At 44.7% G+C, this 26,252-nt stretch overlaps 2 protein-coding genes across 5 annotated transcripts in view; one reads left to right on the forward strand and one right to left on the reverse strand.

Annotated features, from left to right (window-relative positions):
• Positions 1-17: 17 nt before the first annotated feature.
• tm7sf3 (transmembrane 7 superfamily member 3) lies at positions 18-10,260 on the reverse strand. Of its 2 annotated transcripts, XM_076151006.1 has the most exons (13): positions 10,153-10,254; positions 9,954-10,077; positions 7,185-7,339; positions 5,757-5,907; positions 4,999-5,119; positions 4,187-4,358; positions 3,931-4,108; positions 3,716-3,802; positions 2,776-2,856; positions 2,427-2,579; positions 2,240-2,340; positions 1,989-2,151; positions 18-1,893 (listed from the first exon to the last, which is right to left on the reverse strand). In XM_076151006.1, the coding sequence occupies exons 2-13, from the start codon at positions 10,033-10,035 to the stop codon at positions 1,640-1,642; spliced, it is 1,698 nt and encodes a 565-aa protein (XP_076007121.1). In that variant the 5' UTR covers positions 10,036-10,077; positions 10,153-10,254; the 3' UTR covers positions 18-1,639. The 2 variants fall into 2 exon arrangements, with proteins under 2 accessions (XP_076007121.1, XP_076007111.1); XM_076150996.1 differs by having other exon boundaries at positions 9,954-10,260.
• A 1,370-nt stretch (positions 10,261-11,630) lies between these two features.
• Positions 11,631-26,252, forward strand: part of osbpl8 (oxysterol binding protein-like 8) — a 50,479-nt gene continuing 35,857 nt past the window's right edge. For 2 of the 3 annotated variants that reach the window (XM_076151016.1, XM_076151032.1), the window contains exons 1-2: positions 11,631-11,889; positions 23,094-23,191. In XM_076151016.1, coding sequence (XP_076007131.1) covers positions 23,147-23,191 — 45 coding nt within the window. In that variant the 5' untranslated portion in view covers positions 11,631-11,889; positions 23,094-23,146. Of the gene's footprint in view, positions 11,890-23,093; positions 23,192-26,252 lie in introns of those variants that run through there. The other variant, XM_076151048.1, reaches the window with a different exon arrangement.

The following is a 26,252-nucleotide window of genomic DNA, read 5'->3' on the forward strand; positions in this document are numbered from 1 at the left end:
AAAAAACCAGATCAATCTTCTCTTTAATTGTAAGCATTTATTAAACATCAAATCACATTCAACCACAAATTTCAATTGACCAAAGACACATCTGAGTGGCTTTACATTAAAAAAAAAAAATCTAATGTGCGCTCTGTGGCAAAATCCAATACTGACAGACATCAACAGGCTTCTGAGTCCACATCAGTCCTTTCAGTGCATCACAGTATCCCCTGAGGGAGGAATAAATGGGGGAACCCTGAGAAAAGTCATGGCACGCTGGTCAATTCTGAAGATCAAATGATTTCTCCTGAAGATTTCATCACTCAAGAGACATCAATTACAAAAATAAAACCCAGAGTGCAAACAAAACAACGTAGACGAGTCAAAGTAGTCGAAGCAAAACGCAGGACATTTACATGCGGGCTAAAACTCTGACTCCAATCCAATTAAGGCAATAGGTTGAACATCAACAACACACCTTGCTGTACTCTGAGTCACAGACCTACATGATGTGATGGAAAGACGATTTGCTCAAGCATGTAAACGCTGCATTGGTTTATCGATGAACTGCTGGAATTCCTCTCCTAAGATCAACAGCTCATTGACAGAATCCTATTAATCCCATGAATGTACAATGTGTCTTACTCTGCATTCCTGTTTTCACATCTGATCCATGTTCACTGTGTTAGAACACTAAAACCAGACAAAGTAGTTTTCTCCAAAGTCGGTCTCTTCCATGTTCTCACTTTGAATACTGAAAAACCTCAAATATCAACAGATAAATGTTCTTTGCTCAAATGTCTACATTTACCAGCCGGTCCATTGGGCCTGTTTGTGTGTTTGTGTGTGTACGCCTTGGCTACAACATTTTAATTTACCTCCACCTCCTCCAATTTGTCTCTTGCCCTGCATCTGTGTGTGCTTTCTTAACAGAGTGACACATATTTTTGTCACTTCCCCTCTTTATTCTTCAAAGGCTTGTGCTCCACGTAACTAATTGTCCCGAGGACAGTGTGCAGACATGTGCTATACCTCTGTGACATGTGATGGTGCAGTCTGCCTCTTTTCAAGTGCAGGGCGCAGTGCGTGGGACTGACCGCTAGGAGTCGCTAGTGTCACATCACAGATCTGAACCGTCTGGCCTGAGGCTTTGTTTAGTGCTCGTGCCGCTTGTGTGATTCACGTGATCCAGCGCTTCGTCATATCTTTCGTCAATGTCAATGGAATTCAGTCATAAATTCTTATCATAGCCTTGTTGTTGTGCCCCTCTGGTTGCTCTTGGTTATGGCACAGAGGAGCAACGCTGGTGGGAAACACACACAGATGAGTTTGTGTGAGCCAGTTAGTTCGTTGGTGACTTAGTGCAAACACTACAGAGCATCAACAGATACATTTTGGTTAAAAAAAGATGTGTTAAGAGAATCCCGCGTCTCCACCAGCGTCCGTGACAATTACATTGTCATTAAAAGTGTTTTGATAAAAGTGACGTTAGTTGTCAGGAGAAGAATCTGCTCAGTCTTTAAAATTCAAATCTGCCTGAAGAGGGTCTTCATGTGGGAATGCTGCTCTGGGCTCCAGTCTCACCTTTCCTCCTCTCTAAAGGTGTTTTTGGGGGGTGGTGGGGGGGGGGGGGGGTCACCCTGTAGGTGTCTGAGCCCTACAGGAGCAGAGGTGTGTGTTCTCCTGCTGGCTCCATCCGCTTAGTCAGCTGCCGCACTCTGGCCAGCAGGCGGTTGTGGAGCGGGGGGAAGTGGTGACTCGGGTCCAGCACGTTGGTCCTGCGGCGCTCCAGCTCCTGCTGCCACATGAGGTACGGGCTGGGAGGGAAGAAAGGCCGGGAGCGCTCGCGGTAGAGCTGGAGGACGACGCCGGAGACGCCGAGCACCACCCACACCGTGATCATGGCGAAGTCTGGGAGGGAGAAGGAGGAGCAGAAAGGAGATAGTGTTAGGATTCTTTCTTGACCTACAGTTTAGAGAATGGCTGAGTGCAGTGATCTCACTCACCGATGGTTTGGAAAGGGACGTCAGTGAACATTGCACTGAAGTTGTCGTTGAGGAGGCGTTTGAGGATGTTGAGGGTGATGAAAGACAAGCTGGTGTAGATGTAGGCGTTTACCGCCAGGACCACAGCGTACGCACCGACAACGCCGCACGTGACGATGTTCCCCTGAAGTAACACACACACGGTCAATCTAAGGAATGAGCTTCCTACCTGTAGAGGAAGTACGGGACGTCACCGATCAGATTTCTGTTACCTCTCTTGGCCAACGCAGGAAGAAGAACGGGACGGAGATCATGATGCAGCAGAACGTCACCCAGAAGACAGCGCTGGAACTCCTGTACAGGCTGAGGTCACCTGAAGAAACGCCACACACACACATTTGCGTCTTGACTTCAGACCATTCTGCTGTGTTTAACATAAGCAGTAAGGATTTGTCGTACCGAGAGGCGTGAAGAGGACGGTGGAGGAGACCAGGAAGCCGAGCATCAGGCCCACCACCACCACGCACGCCATGACCGAACCAAAACGCCACCAGCTCATCACCAGAAGGACGCCACCCACAACACCGATCACCGCTGCCAGAGCCAGACGGACTGCAGACGGAGCACAAGTCCAATCTTACATCTGAGACTGATCCAATTTACCAATAGCATCACAATTCCTCAGCGTTAAAGACTGCATTGTGTTGCGTAACGTCACGGCGAATGGCTATTATGTTTTGCAAATCAATCATTATGATGAAGATGATGACGATCACATAATAATGATGTCAAATGGGTGGAAACTTACTGTCGTAGTCCAACGTTGTGGTCTTTGTGATGAGCACGAAGAAGAAAAACGCTGCAAAGCTGAAGCCCATACAGAACAGCTCTGTGTGTGTGACGACAGAGAGAGAGAGAGAGAGAGAGAGAGAGAGAGAGAGAGAGAGAGAGAGAGAGAGAGAGAGAGAGAGAGAGAGAGAGAGAGAGCGAGAGAGAGAGGGAGAGGGAGAGGGAGAGGGAGAGGGAGTTGATTGTTAGTAGTCATTCAGGTAGTCTTTAACCATCCAGACAGGCTGAATGTGTCGCTCTTCATCTCTTGGTGCTATTGTGCTACACAAACATCATCTCTCCCCAAAATTCAGTCAGCTGCTGTAACGGGACGACGATCAGATGCTGCTGAATGAAATGACTTTGAGCCGCTGGGAAAAGCTCCAGACGGCTGTCATGGCCTCTGTTTGGAACAAATACATTTCGGCGGCGTCACATGGGAGCGAGACGGCATGAGAGGCTCTGAACGCTTACAGCTACATCTTCTGACCTGCTGTGTGTGTGTGGAAGCTTTACAACTTCATTACACAAACTCCTAAAGTGGTTTGGATTCACACACACAATGGAGCCTCGTTTTCACTTCCCTGTCAAGTGGACATGATCTACAACACCGACCTCTCTCACGTCATCCTGAACTCAATGTGACCTGTGACCTGTGAACCAGGGTCTGATGTTTTAGGAGCTATGGACGGGGGGGGAACGGAGCAAAGCAACACGGCTGTGGGAAAAGTAAGCAGACACTGTGTTTCTCATCATTTAGGGAACCTTAGAGCTGCTTCATCATGTTTACATCAAACTTAAGCTGGGGTCTGGTCCAGTTGACGTTTAGAATCTGTTCATTACGCTACAGCAGGATACAGCGAAGTGAAGGGTTAAAGCAATCTGTTCAATCAACACAATGTCAACCTCAAACTACTCACCGCATTTGAAGAAGCGATGCCCGAAGAAGCAGATGACCAGACCGGCCAAGCCAGCGACGGTGAAGAAGATTTTAGTCGATATCCTCCCTGAAAAACAAATAAGGACGTCCGTGAGTGCCCTCTGCTGGGCTGTCGGAGAAGAGCGCCCGGGCTGCAAAGCAACAACAACAATATGCTTCTAAGCTGTCGGCCGTCCGAGCGGTTGAGAGCCTCACCGAGTGTTTGGCATCCGTCCATAGCGGAAGTAAAGCTGCAAGCGTAGGTGTGTACGGGGATGTAGGAGGAGGAGGTGTTCATCAACGGGTCCCGCACCACCACGGAGTAGACCACGCCCTGGCCGGGGATCGAGGTGAACACGGCCGTGCTGGTGTCCGCTGCGGTCAGCGTCATGACCTGAGGGGAGAGACGGGATTCTCACTCATCTACTATCTGCTCACAAGATTCACACCGCCATCCGTTCACGACGCATACCAGTTTGGCGTTCTGGATCAGGCCCTGGGTGTCGGCCACGGCCTGGATGCCGGCGAACAGGCTCGGCTCCGACAGATCGTTCTCGGGCAGGAAGTAGCTGTAGACGTCGTACACCAGACGCCAGCGGGTCTCGGGTCCCCTTGAGATGTCGCACGGGGGAGGGGCCCCACTCCTGACACACACACACACACACACACACACACACACACACACACACACACACACACACACACACACACACACACACACACACACACACACACACACACACACACACACACACACACACACACAGAGCGAGAGGGAGGGAGAGGGAGACAGAGACAATCAACAACTTGTATGAAAAATGCGGAATGCCACCTTGAAAGCGATCCAAGTCAAATACAGGAAGTGGAAAATGCTGGGTTATGTGAGGCTGTAACTACGGCGAGAAGACTATTGAGACGAGTGTTTGGCAACGAAACAAGCCACAAAGACGGAGATTGTATCTAAATACCGACAACCGCTGAGACGTACAGGGTTATCCTTGTTTATCCTCTTGTTGGTCGACTGAAACCAACACAACCTAATTACAGAGTGAGACAGTGGAGACTGAGCCGCTGGCGGGCAGAGAGCCAACAGGAAGTTCAATGACAAGGGAGGTTGTTATTCTTCTTCTTCTCAGGCCGGGGGGAAGACCCAGAACAGATAAATGACCTGAGTACTAGGAGCCACTGGGGTTGTGTGTGTGTGAAGGAGGGGACACACAGTTACACACTGACACAGTTGAGGCACAGTGTTATAGAGAGCGACCCGTCTGTCTGCCGTGTTACCTGTCGAATCCTACGTTTGCCGGTGCAAACCTGATGCTGGTCTCATAGAGGTTGTAGTGGATGTAGACGTTTGGATCCATCTCCAGGTTGAACTCCAGGTTGCAAGCACCGGGGACGGGCTCTGGAAAGGCAGAGGTTAAACGTGTTTTGCGTTTTTATCAGGGCGCGATGGGCAAACACAAGAGAAAACCGCTTCAGGAACCAGAGTGCCACCACACACATTTAACGTCTCCTCTGCATTGTCTTTACCGGCATAGGACTGAAGGTGTCAAACTGTGTGTGGTGAAAGAGACAGTTAGTTATCACAAACAATAACAAGCAACTTCCTCATTGCACACACGTTTTCTTAGGCAACGCAACTGTGAGAAGCAGAAATGCACTTTTGTGTTCTGCAATCACGTCTGCCCTCATTTGATTCAAGCAGTCGAGCCTAACTCTCTCTCTCTCTCTACACCTTTTCTGCCTGGGTAACCTCAAACATCACTACGGCGGTGAAGCGACACCACTCTGACGTGACTGTGACATCCTGTTTACTGCAGAGGGAGAGTGGAACAAGACAAAGCTGTTTTAAAGTCGACCCACAAACGACCTGAGTCAGTAAGCTCTTAACGGCACAGGTGGCGTGCCAGTGTCTTATTATCCACTATGAACGTATTGTCTCCCACTATAATCATCCATCATCTGGCTTCATTAAAGGGGAGGCTCGTGATTGAAGGAGGTGTGTGCGGGTGAAGTCGGTGCAGATGAAGAGCTCTTACCCATGCTGTTGTAGGGGAGGATGACGCCGGTGCCCGCCACCGCTTCACTGCCCGACCCTAACAGGAACATGGCGAGGGAGGTCTGTCCGGGCAGGAGGTGAGACAGGAGGCCCGAGTCCTCTGCTGTCAGAGAGCGACCCGGACCTGGGACCTGACAAGACACAGAAACACATGCGTATACATTTCAAACTTGGATGTATCTAGGTGTTCCTCTCTATGCGGGCGAAGGTTCCAAATTCCTTTCTAACTGGGCGAACGCGTACACACGCACATAAGCTCATCCGTAAAGCTTCTCTCACGTTGAGTCGATAGTTCCTCAGGCAAGCCAGGTACTGAAAGAACCAAGAAAATCCTACATCCTCTACTTGACGCCACGTTTGAACTTCACCTGGCTGTCACATTTAACAGAAAGGAACAATTTGTGGTAGAGGAAAACACCAGAACAACCGTTGTGTCGCTATAAAAAGGTGTTGTACGCTGCAGACAACGTTCCATTCCACATGCACGACAAGTCAGCAAAGAGCCAGACTACAGATTCTTTCAATCAGCAGAGCGAGCACAGATGGTGGTGTGAGCAGCAGTGTGCCAGGCCTGCGTGGCGTAACGCTCACTCGGTCACACAATAACCTCACTGTCTCTGTGCGGGCCGCTCTTTTCCATTAGGGTTTGTTATCCGCCGACATGATCTGATCTGCCATGGAAACGGGGGCAGCCAAAGCATTACCATCACCGCTGTGTTAATATAATCCCACGGAAATCACCAGTGTACCATATTAGAGCCCTTTGTTCAGGTTTGGTGGAGGTATTCAATGTAATCTTGTGACCTTTCAACTTTCGCTTTGGAGCACGTTTGCATCAGCAGTCTCTTTTCTGGGAAAGCTTTTTCTCCTCACATGATTTGGTTTTCATGTGTTTCCGTCATTTGCACAAACCCTATTAGGCTGCAGCTTACACACACACATACCCCACCCCTGCTGCCCCAGGGACTTCTGGGAGCTTGGCCAGACACCGCTGCCCTATCTGCCACTCGTGACCTGTGGACTGTACATCAGCTGACTTCTACATTTTCTCTTTTTCTTTCGGTCAGAAGACCCTCCTGACAAAGTCTCATTCATTCCTCAGAGGAAGAACTAACATATGAGGCATACCACCAATTTCACTGTGTGGTTTTGCAATTAACCGCTTCACACAAACGCGCCTAAATGGAATTAGACGGACGCCAAATGAGCAGGGCGTTGATTTGCTGATCTAGCAGCAGATCAAATGTATAAAGCTCTCATCTTATGCCTTAATAATTAACTTTGGATGTTTATTGTAGCTGCTTGCTCAGCGTTAAACTTAAGCTTGCTGTGTCAAAGTTCTTAACAGTAAAATGGCCTTCCTGTTGCTCGCTATCAGACCGAAACACAGTGGTCAGCGGGGTCTCACCCTGGTGTAGGAGAGCGTGGCGTTGTGCTGCTGTGTGTGGAACTGCAGCGTGATGAAAGCGGCCTCTGGAGGGATCCGGGACACCAGCACCTGCACCGTCTCATTCCCGCTCACGTTCACGTTCTGGAACGTCCCTGGCAGGAACACGACGCGGTCTGCAACAGAAGGGGAACGTCAGGAGCAACTAATTGTGAAGGAGGGCCGGGATGAAATCAAACCCAGCCTGTGATCAACTATTACGTCAAGAGCTGTTTGTTTTGATGTTTTCCATTTGAATGAAGGCGTAATAACCGATTAGCTGCGGAGTAACTGCAGACTAATACATGACGGCTTCAAATGTTATGCTGCACAGACGCGAGTCCAGCCATTAGACCGGAACAGAACATGACGGCTTGACCACAGATACCATCTCTGGCCTGTTAATAACTTAGAGCTGACATACGAAGTTGGCATCCACCATTTTTTACTTCTTTTTTTATTTCTCATATTTAATAGAACTGATTTAGATTATTCATGGGAACACCTTGTTTTCAAATAATCACACAAATGAAAATGGACAAATTTATTGATACCCCTTGGATGTGATCATCAATAATTGGATTGTAGTGAAATCTCGAGCCGACTCTTCTCCTTCATCAGCATCACAGGTGTCTTCAATCTTGTAATCAGTCATTCAGACGATTTCAATGGAGAAATTGTAAAAAATATATATGCCGTTTTGTAAATTGAGTCAGTTTACACGTGAATGAAAGTAGAAACAATTGTTGAACTAGATGTGAGCTGGATCTAGATAATGCATTACGATCAGGGGAGGAAACATGGTGGGAGTGTGAAAGTGTCATGTACGCTGCTTCTCTGCACGCTATCTGAAACCTAACACTTTCTGACTGAACCTCTGCCTCGGTTTATCTCTCACGGCTTACTCAGATTGATCCTTATGTTGTAACACACTTCTGGTGTTTTGTTAGAGAGCAGACAAACCAACTTTGACACATTTACAGGCTCCTATCTTACATAATATCTACCCATCTATCTGTCCTCTTCATATTCTGTTCAGTTTATTTGAGGGTCTTTGTATTTGAATTGTATTACATGAATATTTAAACTTAAAACTTGTGTCATTATTACTTTGTGAGAGCTCTTCCAAGACTTCTTATGGCTTTATTTCCCCAACATTTTTGCGTCTCCTTCCTCATGGAGGTTTGGGCAATAATTAATACAGAAGTGTTGTGTTTGGGGAATATGACAGTGTTTTTTCTTGGTGGGGTTTTGCTTTGCAGATTCTGCTCCCAGCGTCCTTTAACTCCGTACACGTGCTGCTTTATCCACGCTAAATGTTTGTGGGTCAGAATCCAGTTTAGGATTAAACCAGCATCTTCTGACATGTGACTGGACTGTAGGTTAAGGGCGATAATCTGAGTTGATATTGGAAGATATGAGCCATTTCTCCAGGTTTGACCTTTTGCAATATGTTTTCACTCGTTTCACTTTTATTCACTCACTGAGGCCTTCATTCATTTGTTCAGTAATGTTGTTTATTACTTCTCTGTGCGAAAAAGATTTGATTATACCCAGATTATGGCAATAAAATGATTTTCCTTATAGTCATGTGAACACCATGATGGAATTGAAATCCGCCTAAAACAAAGTATGTTCACTCTGCCTGTCTTCCCCCAGTGGACTCCCCTCACACCTTTTGTATATTCGGCCAAAAGCTAAATCCTATTGATTATAACTATGTATATGCTTTGACTCACATTTTCACAGTGCAGACAAATCAGAGTTTAACCTGCACCTTTAGGTAGTCACTCAGAATTTTAGTGTTTCAAAATCATCTAAATGTTATTTCAGAGGTGAGAGGAAACAACAGAAAGGGAGGAGTGTCTAATATCTCCGCTTCCTGACGTGATTTTATTTTGTTCTTTTTGTGTAATTTGGTTGTATTAAATAAGTGGTTCAGCTTCAAATTCATGTTGCCTTGTTTGAACATTAAGCCTATTGGAACAGGTACAAGTATAATTCTCAGCAGCTGGGTGTGGAGCAATCAAACAAACGCAGCATAAATGCAAACGCAGCATAAATGCAAATGCAGCATGATTACAAACAGAATTTGAGTTCACTTATCTATAGTAATAAATCATACACAAACCTTGGTGTATAGTTTATCAGACTAAAAAATCAATGCTTGTTGATGGCCTGACTCTTGCTCTAAAACACATTCTTAACCAAGAGAAGTAATTAAGCTACTGGTCAACTAAACACTGTAACGATAGATTTATCCTTTCTATAGTAAATAGTGACGTCATTTAAAATGCTCTCGCCAAATACATACTGTGCCAGAGTACCAACAAATGTCGGGATTTCTCACCCTGACTTACAATATTCACATGTATAAATAATAGAAATAGTTTATTACTAGCACTATTATTGATTTAACCAGTTATATTAGAGAAAACATCGCACTAAAAATACTAGAGGACATTCATCTGGTTAATGTCGCACATATACGTTCTAAATCTCATGAATATTAGTGACGTCAGACTGACTTATATCCTTATTAACCTCAGAAATCACAGTAAATAACGCTGGGGGAGTTTGAGAGGAAATAAACACTACGTCACTAGCTTGTTATCGTTACACTAGCAACTACACGGAGTGACCGAAGGGAGTAACGTCTGAGAACTTCTTTCCCTGGCTGTATTTAATTTTATTCGGCTTAAATATAACAAAATATACCCGTGTCAAATAAGTCACAGTACAGCAACTCACTTTCCACTTGAGCTTCACTCATGGAGGGAAGAAGAAGCAGCAGCAACAGCGGCGGCGGCGGGCACCAAGTCCAACGACACATTTTCCTCTGCTCCGTTTATCGATTTAAACGTCCAAAGTGCTGCTGCTCGTGGAAATCATTTAAAATGTATTGGTCTCCTGTGTTTCGACTGGCGAGATGAGCACAAATCCGACATACTTGGATGAAACAGCGAGGTTTGCTGGTACAGCTCTTCCTCCCGTTCTAACGATCTTGCCGTTTTCGTGACAGTCCTACTGCGGGAATCTTTTTTCTTCTTCAGCGTTTCTGTATTTACTGACAGATTGCTCACAAGTTTGATGCACACTAGCGACATCTACTGGAGTGGGGTTTGAGCGATCATAGATTGGCTGTAAAATACAACAAATACAACAACACATATTCTCAAACGTGCTTTTAAATGACAATCCAACTGATACAGAAATCATACAGAAATCTGTTTGAATATTGAGAAGATGATGACTATGTGAAGAATGGGTAAAACAAGGAATAAATAAAAATAAAGTATACTAAATGCTGTTGGCTAAATAAATGAACAGCCACAGCTCTTATTTTTTATACAGCATGGGGAAGACAGGCTGTTGAACATTATTTGGACTGAAGCGTTTCTTGTCAGACTTATATTGGAGCTACCAGACACACACACACACACACAAACACTGAAATCAGTCTTGGAAGCTGTGTACTTCACTTTACTTTAGAATGTATTTTCCTCGGGTGGAATTGTTTTACATAGCACTTTACATCACAAATCACTTCACATAATATTAACAGACATTATTATTACATATTATCGGCACAATAGCACACAACAACCACACGCAAAACAAAATGAGAACACGACTCCCAAGTTCGGCGGGTTTTCCTGTTTGGGGCTGCTCTGGCTGCAGGTGCCAGAGGTGCAGGTACTTGTGGTCAGAGGGCAGTACAGTGAAGTGACAGTTGAGCAGGATGGGTTGGACAATACTCTAGTACAGCAGTCGGTGGAGATGAGGGTCCTGTGCATGCATCCATGTATAGCCTATGTACTACACACTGTAATCATTTGCATGCACTCCATAAATGTTCATATTTACTATGAGGACCACGGAAACATTGCAGATACTCCTTTATACCACTAGATGTCCTCTCTGTCCCACGATCCTCGTGCTTTGCTGTACTGCAGTTACGGTGAAGGTGGACTGATTACGTCACGTTTGTCGTCGTTCTGGCCAGTCAGGCGCGTCACATGATCACAGTGAGTTTTTTTTGTCAGATGACCACAGTTAAGCAGCAAGGGAGACGATGTTGATGTTTGGCATTTAGCCTTCAGAATAAGCTCAAGCTCCCTTTTGAAATGACAACACTTCTTAATCCTGGTCCTCAATTACCTTGGATGACGATATAACAACAAAAACAATAACAACAACAATAGTAATAATAATCTGGTTAACGAAACAAATCCATTGGAAATAAGAGTTTAAAGATGAACATTCGATGAACATTCAGATCATAATCCCAAATACCTTCGCTATTAGTATTTACAGTCCTCGTACCATTAATACAAAAGCTTTTACTTTGAAATCTAAAACAGGAAATGTAGTGCTTTCTGTGTGGCTTAACACTTGTCCAGTAAACCGTCTGCAGTCTTTCATGCAGCTACCAAGTTGACTTAATTTCGGCTGTAAGAACAGCCAGAATTTTTTAAGTATTAATTGAAGTTGTTTTAACTTATTAAACAGTGATTTATTCTGGGAATACGGGACACCGCTGAGCTGGCGTGAGTAAGACATTAAATACCATCAGCTCGAACATTTAGCTAGCAGACGGGCTGGCTAGCGACACACGCCTGAATATTTACGGCCACTTCTTTCCTTCCGTGGTCCAGTCAACGTTAGAAAAGACACGGAAGCAAAGGTGAGTACGACAACAAACAGCAGGCCAATGTAAGACTCAACGAAACTTTCCCGCACCGGGTAATGCTGATTTAGCGCGGCTAGCTTGTTTGCTAATCGCACTTTGTAACGAAATGACATCTCTGTTGGTCAGCCCTCTTTCCATCTCTGCTTTCAGCTCCTAGTCACGCGAGGGGCGATCAATATTTCATGCACACGTTGCGCATGGAGGACGTATTGTTCATCCTGCTGCTGTGTCTGGGTCGTGTAAATCCGAGGTCATTTCGTTAAATGTGGCCACACAGACACACACACACACACACACTCACACCATCCTACCGCAGGGCTTTTTTCTATGGAACCTCCTCAGCTCTGGTCCCCTGTTAACACTCGCATCTGTCATCCATGTGACACTTAATATGTTCCAGATCCTCGGTAGTAGAAAACCAATCTCTAACGCATCCAGTGGCTTATTCTCTTTGCACATTTTGTGTATTCAAAGCCTCTCACATTTCTGTTTACCTACTGGTGTACAGGGTTTCAGTGAAGAGATATTCTAGATAGTTCCAATGCTGGAAAACAACAACATTGTAATTGGAAACACTGCTAATGTTTAAGGACATTGACAGCATGGTCAGCCCCGCACAGATTTTAATAGGACATTGTGGGCGCTAGTGTAATTGCTGTATTAGTGTGTCATTGTTAATCATCAGTCCACTTGTGTGTAATTGGATGTTATCCCATGGTAAGAACAGCTGTTGTGCTGTTCATTGTGCATTTCTGACAATCATTTCCATGTTTTCCATCGTCTCCATATTTTGCATGTGAATGAAAGGTAATCCCAGACTGTCCATATTAAACAACCGTAGAGGTGAGACTCCCAATACAGGGTCACAAGAACAAACAGGCCATTTGACAGTCAAATTGAGTTTCCATTAGCCATAGCTTGTAGCCTGCACACTACTCGGGTAGGTACAGCTCTTAATTTGAATGCAGAAAAGGCTTTGAAGAGTAGAGAGTTTGCAGAGTACCGATCGGTATCTTGTGTGACGACCATTTGCCTCATGCGGTTCCCATTAAACGATTATTTTACATTACAATTGATGTACAGATTTTCTTTTTTTGATTAGTCGATTAATCTATAGATTATATTTATTACGCAATATAGCAATTATATTATATTATTATCTCTCTATCTATAATCATGTATTTACGTAGTCGGGTACGTCAACGCGTCACCCCACCCCTGGAATTGATCAATTGTTGATTGTAGTCTGTGGATTATTCCTTCACTCATTTTCAATAGCTGTGCGAAGTTGTTGGATATTAGTGGGAACTGAAAGACAACATCGCATTCGCCGATTCAGAGCGTCCTAAACATGCACAATGGGTGACATGTCTGGTGAGAATGCAGGCCATGGAAGAACTGGGACATTTCCAGCTTGGAGGAATTGTGTGCAGGTTCTTGCAACATGGGGCCGTGGATTGTCGCCCTGAAACATGAGGTGATGGAGGTGGATGAACGGCACAGCAACAGGCCCCAGGGTCTCATTACTATATAACCATACAATACAAAATGTAGAGTTATGTGTCAACAGTGCTATGAACCAATTTTTGGGGCAAAATGTGAGAGAAATAAGATAAGACAACATCTTTGAGGCATTATTTAAAGGAAATGGAAATTGGTACAAAATAATATGAAACAAAAAAACGATACCTAATCACATCACTGTTGGCACACGATAAAGTTTGATTTTCTCTTATTAGAAATACCCCAAATAAGAGATCACCAAAGACAAATGTATGAGTAGTTACCACAGCGCTGTAGGCTACATATGATTTGCATGGCGCACATTTATTTTCATAAGGCTGTTTGATTATATGCCAGAAGCTGCACTGGCAGTCTTATCAAAAGGAGAGGGGCTGTTCACTGGTTGATAGCCAGTTTAACGAGGCCCTGGGCAGTGAGCATTTGGAGTGGGCACGGAGCGTCAGTGCCTCCCCGCAGCATCTTGCGTAAGATACTGACACATCAGCATATCAGCATTTTAGTTGTGGGGCAGCGAGCTCCATACTCAGAGTGGGAGGCAGTGGCTCAGTGGGTAGTGCTTCCGCTTGGGAACCGGAGGGTCGCCGGATCGAGCCGAGGTGTCCCTGAGCAAGGCACCGAACCCTCAATTGCTCCCCTTTCTGCGAAGGGTGGTAATGTAAGTCGCTTTGGATAAAAGCGTCTGCCAAATGATCGTAATGTAATGTAATGTATGCCTTGGTTGTTTTTGCTTGAGAAGGAAGTTGCCTTGTATTTCCTTTGTTTTTACGCGTCCTGTACGAGGTGCCGGATAATGTGGGTCTGATGAGAAGAGCAGGTTTTGCTGAGCCTGCAAGCTCCTGGGCAACACTTCTTCTACCAGGCAAACAGTACCAGGCAGTAGGAAGCTCTATAGAGTGAGAATATCATCACGTTTGACATGATTCTATTGTGTATCAAAATGCAGAGGTTGGTGAAACTGCAGTCTCACAAGATGCCACCATACAACACCCAGTGGTGCACCCAAATTAATTAGTGACGGTGTGCTTGTCTGTCAACCACTACACAATGAGATGGTTAACAGGTTTTTGCGGTGACCAGACACACGCGGTGAACGGAGGCGTGACACACCACCTGCCACAGCCATAACCCCACCCCACGTCTAAACAAAAATTGGTTTATGAGATTGATTGACAACCGTTTTAAGACTTGATTTAACCGTTTGGTAATTCATTAAAAATGCCAAACATTTACCCAGTCTGGTAGTTATATGAAATGTCTAGTAAGTCTCAGTAAGTTGTCCCCCCCCCCCCTGTCCCCCCCCCCCCCCAACGGAGGACAGGGGTTTAGCTTCATGAGATTTCAAGGAAAGTAATATATTTTTATAGCCCTTCAACACGTTTATAGTCCTTACATGGCTTCCATATTAGGAAATAATAACACAGCAGCCACATCCTGAGACGTGCGATGAGTAGATTTCCCTGTGTCAGTATTAGAGGTCCCATAACAGCGGTGTCTCCCTCTGACCGCAGACTGTTACATTATGAGGGGCCATAACAATTTTGGTGAAGTTATTAAAATGTCAAAGCCAGTCAGGGCAGAATTATCTTCCCAGCTGCGACTCGCGCCCCTGTCTGCAGTTTGGCTGATTTGAAAGCATTTGCTGTGACAAAACTGCAGATTAAAGTGAGATAGTTGCTTGTTACTTCTGTTTACTCTGGCTTCCCGAATTGGTCGAGGGAAATGGTCTGCGTTTCTGCAAGATTGTGTAGTTTAGTAGATATAACCTTTGTTCTCACGAGTTAGAGGTTTGGCTCAGGGTCATCAATGACAACAGCTTTTGTATCTACCACAATAAGAGCTGCGTATTTGTCTGTAGCTTACCTTTTTGAATGGATTCTTATCATTACTAGGAACAGGGTGTACATCAAACAAACCTGGCAAACAAAAGCTTTTACTGTGCACCTGTCTTGGGATGAAAGCGTATTATTAAATTTGGTTTGTGGCTCCCTTACACGAGTGTTCTAAAAGGTAGTGTGGGTTTGGCAGGCTTTTATGAACGCCCCAGCCAATTAACCTCGCCGTCCATCCGCATAGTGCCCACCCTCATTACCTTCTTCCTGACAGGCACCTTCTTCCAGAACAAACATTTAAACATTCACTACGTGTTAGCGCTTCTGTCCCATTAACAGTTCATGCAATTCAGACATCCGCCTTATCTAAACAAGGAATCTTGCTTTGCCACATTGGGCGGGGCAGGATTTTGAACCAGCAGACGCGCGGAGGATTTAGCCACAAACCATTACATCTGTGCGTTAAGAGAGAAGGCTACGCTAAATGTGGCTCAGGTCGGCGCAGGGTGTGGAACTGTTGGTGTGGCTACTGAACACGCCTAGCATTGTACTACGTGATAACTTAGCTGACTAATATCTACGTGTGTGTGTGTGTGTGTGTGTGTGTGTGTGTGTGTGTGTGTGTGTGTGTGTGTGTGTGTGTGTGTGTGTGTGTGTGTGTGTGTGTGTGTGTGTGTGTGTGTGTGTGTGTGTGTGTGTGTGTGTGTGTCATCTTTGAATATGACAAAAGCAAACATTACCTTTTTGGTTGAGTCTACCTTTGTTGTGCTTTGGTGCATGTTGAAATATGGAATTGAGCTTTATAGATGTTACTGTTGGAACAAAACAACAAAAAACAGTGTTTCTCTGACATATTTATGCAGAGGTGTTGCACCAGCTATGTCACAGTGGGCATGAGTTGCTGTGTTGTCCCAAATTTGGCAACAAAAATAAGGCCACGGCGGGCAGTGGCGTGACTAACAGAGTCACGGTAAGAAGGTCGTAGGTTTATATCCATCCGGGGCCTTTGTGCATGTTCTCATTGTGCCTGCATGAGTTTCCTTCCACCTCCAAAAACACGTTGCTTAGGTGAAATGGAAACTCTAAGCTGCTTAGTTAATCAAATTCAAATTGAAATCTTAATTTGACCACATGGGATCAGCAAATCAGAAGAATCTGCAATGTGTTAGATACCAGCTGTGTTGTCATGTGTAAAGTTGCATTTGTATTTGAGGACTGAACAGTACTTATTCCACTCATGCACCTTATCTTTGTCGGTCCCCAACGTGGATTCGGCTTGCTCTGGCTTTTCTGTGTCTTCAGGCAAGGATTCTGGCCAATAGTTGTTGTGATTTTAAAGTGGATGAACTGGCCTCTGTCTACGGCCTCCAAGCTGTGTACAAGTGTCTAACACAATTCAGTAATCCAGGAGAGGGCTGCGGGTGAGATAGGCAGACGGAGTGCTTGCTTTGGACGAAAGGGATTACATTTGCGGCCAGTTTCTGGCGCTCTGTGTAACGTAAAGGCGAGATCAATGTCAGCTGTAAGAAGGCCAATTCCCTGTGTATCGTTTTATGGACAATAAAGGAGTTCCACAGGTCTTGAATGTGCGAAATGTAGTGTAATATATTGTATCTGAGCCAACACCTTACTGCACTTTATAGCAGACCTGCAAATTACTGTTGGATGTTAAGATGTGGTACAATCTGCCCAATTATCACCTTATCGTATTGCTTTTGTTCTGTTTTTACGGCACTCGTTGACAGGCCAGGTGTAATTAGTGTTCATCTGTCATGACATTGCTGGTCCTCTAGACGGGGGTTTAAGTGGATAGTGTGCTGGTGCCATCTCCTCCATGCTCCCTCTGCGTATTTGCCTTTTTGGCATGCAAAGGAGTTGCCTAATTAACTTACCTCTACTTGTTTTCACATGATCGGATAAGCCAGATGGAACAAATGAGGGTTTGTGTGTGTGTGTGTGTGTGTGTGTGTGTGTGGGGAATGATTTACCTCTGATACTGATATCTCGGGATCAGTATGAACCGGCACAGAAGTGTTGCGTGCGGTGTGGGCTCTCCGTATAGCACATGCTAAATTGTTGAGGTCACATGAGCGGTGACTAGGAGGAAAGGTTTGAATAGACGATGTGCTCCTCTTCTTGTCGTATCACGCACGCAGAGGGAGATTTCACTGGCCACTCTGCCGCCAACACCGGCAGCCCTGTAGCACTAGCCTACATTTTTAGAGGAGGAGGGAGTAAAATAAGGTGATGTCATCTCCCTCTCTCTCTCTCCCGCGCGCTCTCTCCCTCGCTCTCTCCCCCCTCTCTCTCTCCTTCCTCTCTCTCTCTCTCTGAGGCTGTTTGGTGACAGCAATAGTTATTTTGCGCCGCCGAGCTGCATGAGGTAGGTCCTATATTTATCCCCACACGCTCCTCTATATTCCACGTGCAGTGCATGGTTGTGGTTTCCTCCATCTCATCTCTGTTTCTCCATCTGTAATTGAACATTTGATGGACGTTTGATTCCTTTCCCTGGGAATGATTTGAATGAATGAGGTCTGTTTCTGATTCCCAATCTTGTCAGTTGTTACCATTCTAAGATCGTTGTGCATGTGTGTAGGACATTCCAGTTGTGGCAGATACCAATGGGTTAGGGTCATGTCTGACATTGAATTCACACCACAGCCTGATGATGACTCCTGATACCTGACTAGCAGCTCTTAAATGTGTTCAGCGTTAGAACACAGACAGCTGTCAAGAAGACTGAGATGAGAGGGTGATTCACGTCAGTGCTGGTGAATAATCACGTTAAGATGATTTGAAGGAAGAAAACATCCCGTGAGTCTCTTCTTGAAAGGTCGCACACGGGGCATGGGGCACTAGGTTGCCGCCGAGACGATTGTACTCTTTGCTGTAAATCCTCTGAAGTGTGAAATAGGAATGTATGTATTTGTGGGCTGAATGTGTCAGTATCTGAGCTGAGTTTTCTGCTATGCAAAAGGAATCAGATTCAGACAGCGGGTGCGTCATACACATTCTGGCTGTACAGCTCTATACGTGGTTCTATTCCCTCTGTCTTGTTGCCTCTCTGTTTCTCTGACAGGAATGGCTTTGTGGTGCCTGTGCTGTGCCCAACAGTGGGTCCAACAGCTGGCCAGGGCATTGTTTCGACTAAGAGGGGATTGATTAGTCTAAGGTCACTACTCTCTCCTTGACATTCCCTGATCTATGGCACTCTTTTCTATGTCCACAGTTCACTCCATGGGTCAGATCAATGGCCATCAGTTAATATCTGAAGCCTTATTGCATCTATTAATTGCATAAAATTGATGGTATTTACTCCATTTCTATATCATTTCTATATAGGAAATAGGTTCATTTGTTCTCATTCAGCCTACATTACATTACGAGCATTTGGCAGACGCTTTTATCCAAAGCGACTTACATTACATTACCACCCTACGCAGAGGGGGGAGCAATTGAGGGTTCGGTGCCTTGCTCAGGGGCACCTCGGCAGGGGCTCGAACCGGCAACCCTCCGGTTCCCAAGCGGAAGCACTACCCACTGAGCCACTGCCTACACTGCCTAGTATTCCATAATGCCGAAGGACTGACAATAGCCAGATGTTACAAGATGCAATATCAGTGAGACTATGCCCCTAATTTTCCATTCCCACTAAAAATGTGTCTGCATTGTCAGCAGAGTATATTTGCCTAAGCCTGACAAAAACATAAAGGTGATAAAAGGCTTTGTATGCAGTTGATGGCGAGAGCATTACGACGAGAAATGGAAGTTAATTACACACATTCCATGAAAAAAAATAAACTAATTGCTGGGCTGGGCTTTATCCCAGAACAGCGAGTCGGCACACTCAAAGCTCCTCACGTAAGGACTTTTATTATCACCAAGTTACTGTATGAGAGCTGCCATAATGCCCTTATATGATATCTTACACTAATGTGGCAGTAGTCGATCCATTATGATGGGCTAGGCAAAATATTAGAAACACTTACCACCAGTATAATGCTGTCCTATACAGACTCCAGCCTCCAGACCCTTAAATCTTCACCCTCGCTGAGCAGGAGTGGAGACAAACGAGACCTGTCCCAGAATTATGAGTGGTGAGCAATCACTTACAGGAGTGATAATATGCCCTCAACCTTCTTGAGGGAGAGCAAGATTAGATTCCAACATGCTATATAGTTGCAGTCTCTGTTTTGCTCCTTTGCTGTCATCGTTCATACTGCACAACCGCATGTCTCACTCAAACCTGAACTTTTTTTCTTTTTCTTCAAACCATCAGCAGTGGCTGATGAGCCCCTATAGATCTCCCTCTCTGGTGATCAGTGTGTATACCCCCCACAGTCACATCGCTCCAATCAGGTTGGGACCCTGAACTGATTGCTGTCCTTGACTTCCCCCTCAGGTTCGACTGACATCAAGATGTGCTCTTGATCCAAAAACAATTAATTTGTAGCAGTGTTTGGAATATAAATATTGGCCTGATAGGATGGGTATTATATTTGCTCAGAGTAAGTCAAATCTGCGCATGCCGACCACATTCTGTTACCTCTGTTTATAGTTAAATCCAGATCAACCCCGGTTTGCGATTCATGCTATTGACACTTTCAAAACCATACCTAACGGACCTTAAAGCTGTCTGCGTTCAAGGTTCATGCGTTGTTGATGTGCTGAGACGTGGCCTTGGGAGGGATGGCGTCATCTGCTCATCAGTAAATCTAATCATGGGGGACAGCCGCTGAAGCACATACTGTATACACACCCCGTATTGTGCTCTTGTGTTGGAAAGTGTGTCAACTGAAACTGTCCATTAATCTGTCAATTTGTCAGCTGGTTGAGAGTTTTCCTGACAACATGCTCGAGGGACGTTCAATACTCTTGATAAAAGGCTCCGACTCTGTAGAGAAATCTTAAGTCGGTGTTTCCTGTTGTTGTGGGAAAACTGCCAACCGCACGTTTAGGATTCCATGTCGACTCGCACTCTGTCTTCGGTGGTGATTGACGGCTGTTAGATCACAGACTGCTGAGCTGTCACGGAGATACTGCCCTGTGCCAGTTTATGTGAAGGGGCAGTGTCAGTAAATTGTGAAGGGGGGGGGGGGGGAAGAAATTGAAGGCAAAGCGGCATAGTGGTCTTGTCAGTTGTTTATGTGAAGGCTCCACTTTAAACTGCAGACTTAATATTTTGTGTAATTATCTTGCTTTCTCATTCTTGCTGTCTCCATCTTTATTTTTATGGAAGGAAAAAGGAGCGCTGAAAGCAGTTTGTGAAATCGAGCACAGGATTTTGTGCGACGAAGTAAAGGAATGGGTCTTGAAATTTGGTACGGCACAGCACTGAATACCTCTTGTAGCAGCTTTCCTGTAAGCTGCTCCAGGAACGGCACCATGTCGCTCACAGCAGGAGTCTTTCAAGAGTCTCAGCTAAAAATATAAAGTTCAAGCCACTGCCAAAGCACTCAACGTTCAAATGATTTACCCTATGTGTCCCTGCCGAAAACCTCCATCGTCACTCTTGTGCTGCTTCTTTGGAGACATTATAATCAAACTGCACTAAGCATGATTGAATTATGTAAAGTGTGCCTTTTCTTGTTTACCACCTACACAGCTTTATAAAGATAGCTCTAGTCTCCTGCCTTGTGTCAATTTGCCCAGCGTCATCTGGTGTAGGCGCTGCTCCAGGCTGAGTCACGGCGTGATGAAAAGCTAAAGGTGGGTTTGAGGTAGAGTAGAGGCATCTCTCCCACTGTGACAGGTGCTTCCGAGTCAAGGACAGATGAAGTTGAATGCGCTGTATGAAGGCTGAGAGGCTGCTGGGGCACTCTAACTTCACAGTCAGAAACTGATTAGAATATAAAGTGTCATTCTGTCCTTTGTCTGTCTGATTGTAGGCACCTGTGTGAATAGTTTCCGGGGTCTGGTCTGCTGTTATCCTATCTAAAATGATGCTGCCTGCCTTTTCCTTACATGCAAGAAAGATAGTGTCATGGGTTTTCAAATGGTCTTCAGTGAAATGATATTGCAGGGAAGAAGAAGAGATCTCACTAAGCCATTTCTATTTAGGAAACTAGACATTCTCATCAGATCCATCTAATAATCTAATCTATAGGTGTTTACTCTTTGCTGGAACATCGTGAGCCCCACCACAGTCTTATTTCCCAGATTAATCTAATGTCCTTCTCCCCAGTTTGCTTTCTATCTAGCTTTTGGCCATCCTGATTTGAGCTCGGCAGTGTTGCCATGTCCCCAGTTAGCATGTCCTGCTTCAGGGCTCTGATTGGCTCTGATGCGATTGCCCTTTCTGGTGATCTAATTACTGATTTTTATTCCAGCAGATGAAGGCAAAGGGAGGAAACTGAATTCTCCTGCACATTTTTAACTTGTTGGATCCAGGTAAAGCTGACAGAATGTGTGTACGCTACTTAACAGACTAGAGTTGATAAGACATTTGTTGGCAGTGTCCTAGTTCCCAGGGTCTAATCTGTGGAAAAGAGCTTGTTGCAAGTTATCTTTAAATATACACTCTGCATTTCTAAGTAAAGGACAGTGTATTTCCTCTGCCTCTTCCATCTGGAATGGGTATACCGTGACCGCGGGTTCAGGTGCATTCGATGCTCCGTCATGACAGAAGGACTCATGTCATTATATATCCGTTCAAAGCAGCAATCAGCGCAAGTGGCTGCCTCTTATTACTTGAAAGCGTTTTTTCGGACTGCCACATGTTGCCAGGCAGCTGCTCCGTGCAAAATAATCTGCTCAAAAGCATAGTGCCCTAATTTACAGACGGTGCCACTTCATGAGCCAATGTGAAAGACTTCATCGACAGTTGGGCGAAGGCAGTATTTCATCGTGTACCTGCACACGTTTTACCAGACTGGTAGACAGATGACTGGGTAGTCCAATGTGACACGTACAGTATGTGTTTCTGTACTTCGAGGTCTGTCGCCCTTCCAAACGTCACATTACAGTATTTACAGCCAGCTCTCTCTGAACAGTTTGAGTATTATTGCACGTTTGGCGTCTGGGTTTATTTCCTGTGGCTGCAAATTAAGTTGGCAGGCTTGTGCGTCAAGGGCGTGTGTGTTAGAAGTTGTGTGTTTTCTAGCTGGGCTTGCGAGGAAATTTTATAAAATGTGTAAGTTCTTTGCCAGGTTTAGTATTATGGTTTAAGAGATTACAGATTGGTGTTTAGGTGTTACAGCAGTGTTTGAGTCCATAAAGATGCTTTGTATTTTACAGTTTGTTTCTCACGTTTGCAGGCACATACACAGGTTTCATCATCCCCTTGGATGTGTCATACTGTTTTACTGCAAAACAGCAATTTCTTTTTCCTAGCCTAGACTTTCCTATCATGCATCCTCGATTACCTTCCAAACTGGTGGGGCAGAGCAGTTAAGTGGAAACCAATTCAAACCTTCCCAGGAAAGATCAAGGTTACCAAAGTGTCCAAGATCAACTGAAATAATTAATGTTTAACAACCTCCGACGCTCACACTGCACTGCAGCCTTTTCTATCTCAATGATAACGTAGGTCTGATGTTACATAAAACACTTTCATAGCCAAAAAAAGAAACCACCCCTTTGCAACAAGCGCTTGGACTACCTGCAGTGAATTTTAGACCCGGTGTCGTTGGGTGAGAAAAACAAGTACGATCACCTTACAAATTTCAAAATGCTTATGAGAAGATATCAGATAGTACATATCTACATAGCTGAAAGATATTTGTTTCACAGTTGGAGATAGTTATGCGGAATTCATACTCATCAGCCTATCAGTGAACGCTATGATATAATGATATTAGTTATGTTGCAATCTCATTCAGCCTCGTCTCTCCCTCGTCACAGACATGCACGAACCCAAGCAGCACTGACGGCCCTGACTTTGGTTTAACACCACCATGGAGTCCTCCTCTGAAACCCAACAAGAGCCTGAGAAAACTTTGGTGAGTCAACACACATGTATTTACAGGCTCTCCCACACGTACCTGGATGTAAGGGCTCATTTCAAAATAAGAGTCTCACATACTGTTTTGAAGTAAATGTCCATAATAAACTTGCCTGCACAGCGTACAAGACTGTGGAGAATGCTTCCATATGTAAACAGACTTACAATCACATACGGTTATGGTAATTGGAATGCATCAATGTGTATGATTTTTGTGAAGTTTACATGGAATCTGCAAGAACATGTGTTGTTTTGCTCCATTTGGGATGTAATTGAAGTACTGATGTGCATGTCAATGTACTGAATGATTGATTAGTTTAAAAAAAAAAATGTACTCAAGGTTATAGTTTTAGAGTTAGTTTTAGATCTACATTCTGCATCCCATTGCCGCTAGGACATTGCTAATTGTCTATATAGTTGCCGTCTTGTTGTCATCACTGTAATGGCAGCAGTGATTGCACATCCAGGTTATGAGTTCACTTGTTAAACCTTCATGATTAGCTGAAGGTGCCACAAACTTGTCGGGGAGAATACATTGCTGCATGTAATCATAAACTCCTGTCAGTGTGTGTGTGTGCGCGTGCGTGTTTGTTAGTAGAGAGACAAGACAGCCACAGTATTGTCAGTTGTTGTTTGTGCAACTAAAGGTCACACAGCAATGTGTGTTTTCTCAGTTCTTCTCCCCCCGAGAACCGCTGACATATGCTGAAATATGTAAATGGTAATCAAACAAATGGGCCTTAATGTATAAAGGACACAGTCATGGTGCAATCACTTCCACAGTTCTTGTTCCTTGCTGCTGTGAATCCCTCTTCGGTTTGCTTAGGTATTTTGTTAGATTTTACAACATAGCGCTCTAGCTTGTTCAGGCATCGCTCTTGTGCTTCCTGTTGGATCAAATCCTCTTTCCAAAGAAACCGCACCATCCAAACGTTCTCAGGCCTCTTATGGTCATACGTTATTCATCTGGATTTGAAAGAACAAAAGGAGGAAAAGCTCCTGTCTTTGAACAAACAAGATGCATGGATGATGTAATGCAACCCCATTTATTATGTCATATAGCAGGTAATAAGTGGCACAGCCTCCTCTCAGCTTCAAGGCCTGCGGTTATGTCCTTCCACCTCACCTCCATCATAATTCCCTCTGCCTGCCTAACTCAGCAGGAAGACATTTATAATTGCATATAACCTCAGTGATAACGGTGCTGGCCGGTTCGCCCCAGGGCTTTCACACACAGTGACACAAAATGGGACTCTATTTGCAGCAAATCCAAGAAGCCCCCTCCTCTTTGTCTTCATGGTTTCTATGAGAATGCGTTTCAATAACCCTCAGTCTTATTATTGTAATCGAAATTTCTTACCCCAGCCTCTGCACGGCCTGTTTTAGTTGCTACACAATTACGAGTTACATGAATTGGTTTCTGCATTTTCGATGTCGATGAATGTGCAATAAATCATGTTTGTTGAGCCCTGTCGCCGGTGTGCTGCTATCAGCTTGATAACACATTATGAGAGACTGTGGTGCCAGGATAGTGTGAGACCTGGACTGCAGGACGTATTCTGTTGCTGCCACGTCCCGCTGTTTTCTGAAAGGACCCACTTGGTAGTAAAGATGGCTCCAAGCGCAAGATGAAAGCCACTGGGAAATCTGCCAGGTGTCTGCTGCTACAATCCTCTCTCTGATGTCCCCACAGTCCAGAGATGCCTAATGATGGTTTATTGCACCCCCAAGTCTGGAGAACTTTCAAAATGTGATGGTGGCATTTTCCCTATTATTATTTCATCTCATCTCATCTCATCTCATCTCAGGAACAAGATAGTTACCATTTCCCATCTGGTGTAACGTGGACTAAAGAGCTATTCTCCCCAGAATCTCCCCTTCGCCACTGAACCAGGATCACCCTGACACACACTGAAGTGTTACACAACTTGATTTTTGAAAAGCCTGTGTTAATGGCAATTAAATATGGCACAGTCTGACCCGGTATGACCCCATTATTGGCTACCATGGATACCACTAATAGGTCTCTGCAGTGTTGGTCAAGAATATGCACTCTCATCTAGTCTGCATTAAATAACACTGCATCCATGATGTCTTTAATTTTTTTTTACCATGGGATTTAACATTCAATTGGCTCTGCTGTTAATAAATGATTTCGGAAAAAAAAGAGAAACGCCAAGGCTGAGCCAACCTCTGTATATCAGTGGTTGGATCCGGTGGGCTAAGGACAGAGCCAAGCTGACAGCCTGAGCTAATGAGACGCATTCTCATCGCTAAACTTAGTTTAAAGTAAACAGGAAAAGCGTGACGATCTCCTCGGCTTTGGCTTGGATTTAGTCTTGGAAACTGAAGAAGTGAAGAAGCCTGAGATGAACTTCTCTCAGATACCATGACCTGGATGACTGTGAGCCCTCACACACAGTTTGAAATGGATTTTTACTGCTACGCTGCATGGCACAAGTAAAGTAGGGTTTCTCTAAAAATGTGGAGTCATTTACACATACACAGATAATGACCTTTATGATAACGAGAACCATTAAAGTGTTTCACTCAGCACCAGGGGAAGTTGCAGTATGTGTGGAAAAAGAATGACCTTTCAATCACAAGCTTTGTCTGAATCATGAGCTTCTGCTTCTTTAAAAGGAGGTGAATTACTACCTGCTTGTTGGAATAAAAACTTAAAAACAAATTCATATTATACTAAGTGCACTGCACGGTGGTAAATAAGCTTACATGACTGATGGTATTGGCTGCATACTGCTATAAAAGTCCTCATGTGTGCCTCCTTTGCCAGCACAGAACATTTTTTGAGGATATAATCTTCTCTGGGCTTAACCCTATAATGTGATTCATGGTCATCTCTCTCAGTAGTGCACATTTTGCTTTTATCTTAGAGAGACCACCGTGTGTGCGTGCGTGTGTGTGTGCGTGTGTGCGTGTGTGCGTGTGTGCGTGCGTGCGTGCGTGCGTGCGCGCGAGAATACAGTCAAGTATGTTAATGGCAACGGTAGCAGGCTAGAGTGCATGATTGCATGAATTATTGGTCCCATTATAAGTTG

Source organism: Genypterus blacodes, unplaced genomic scaffold (genome assembly GCF_046128005.1).
Source record: "Genypterus blacodes isolate CSIRO-AG114 ecotype Tasmania unplaced genomic scaffold, CSIRO-AGI_Gbla_v1 ptg000007l_1, whole genome shotgun sequence".
Taxonomy (NCBI): domain Eukaryota; kingdom Metazoa; phylum Chordata; class Actinopteri; order Ophidiiformes; family Ophidiidae; genus Genypterus; species Genypterus blacodes.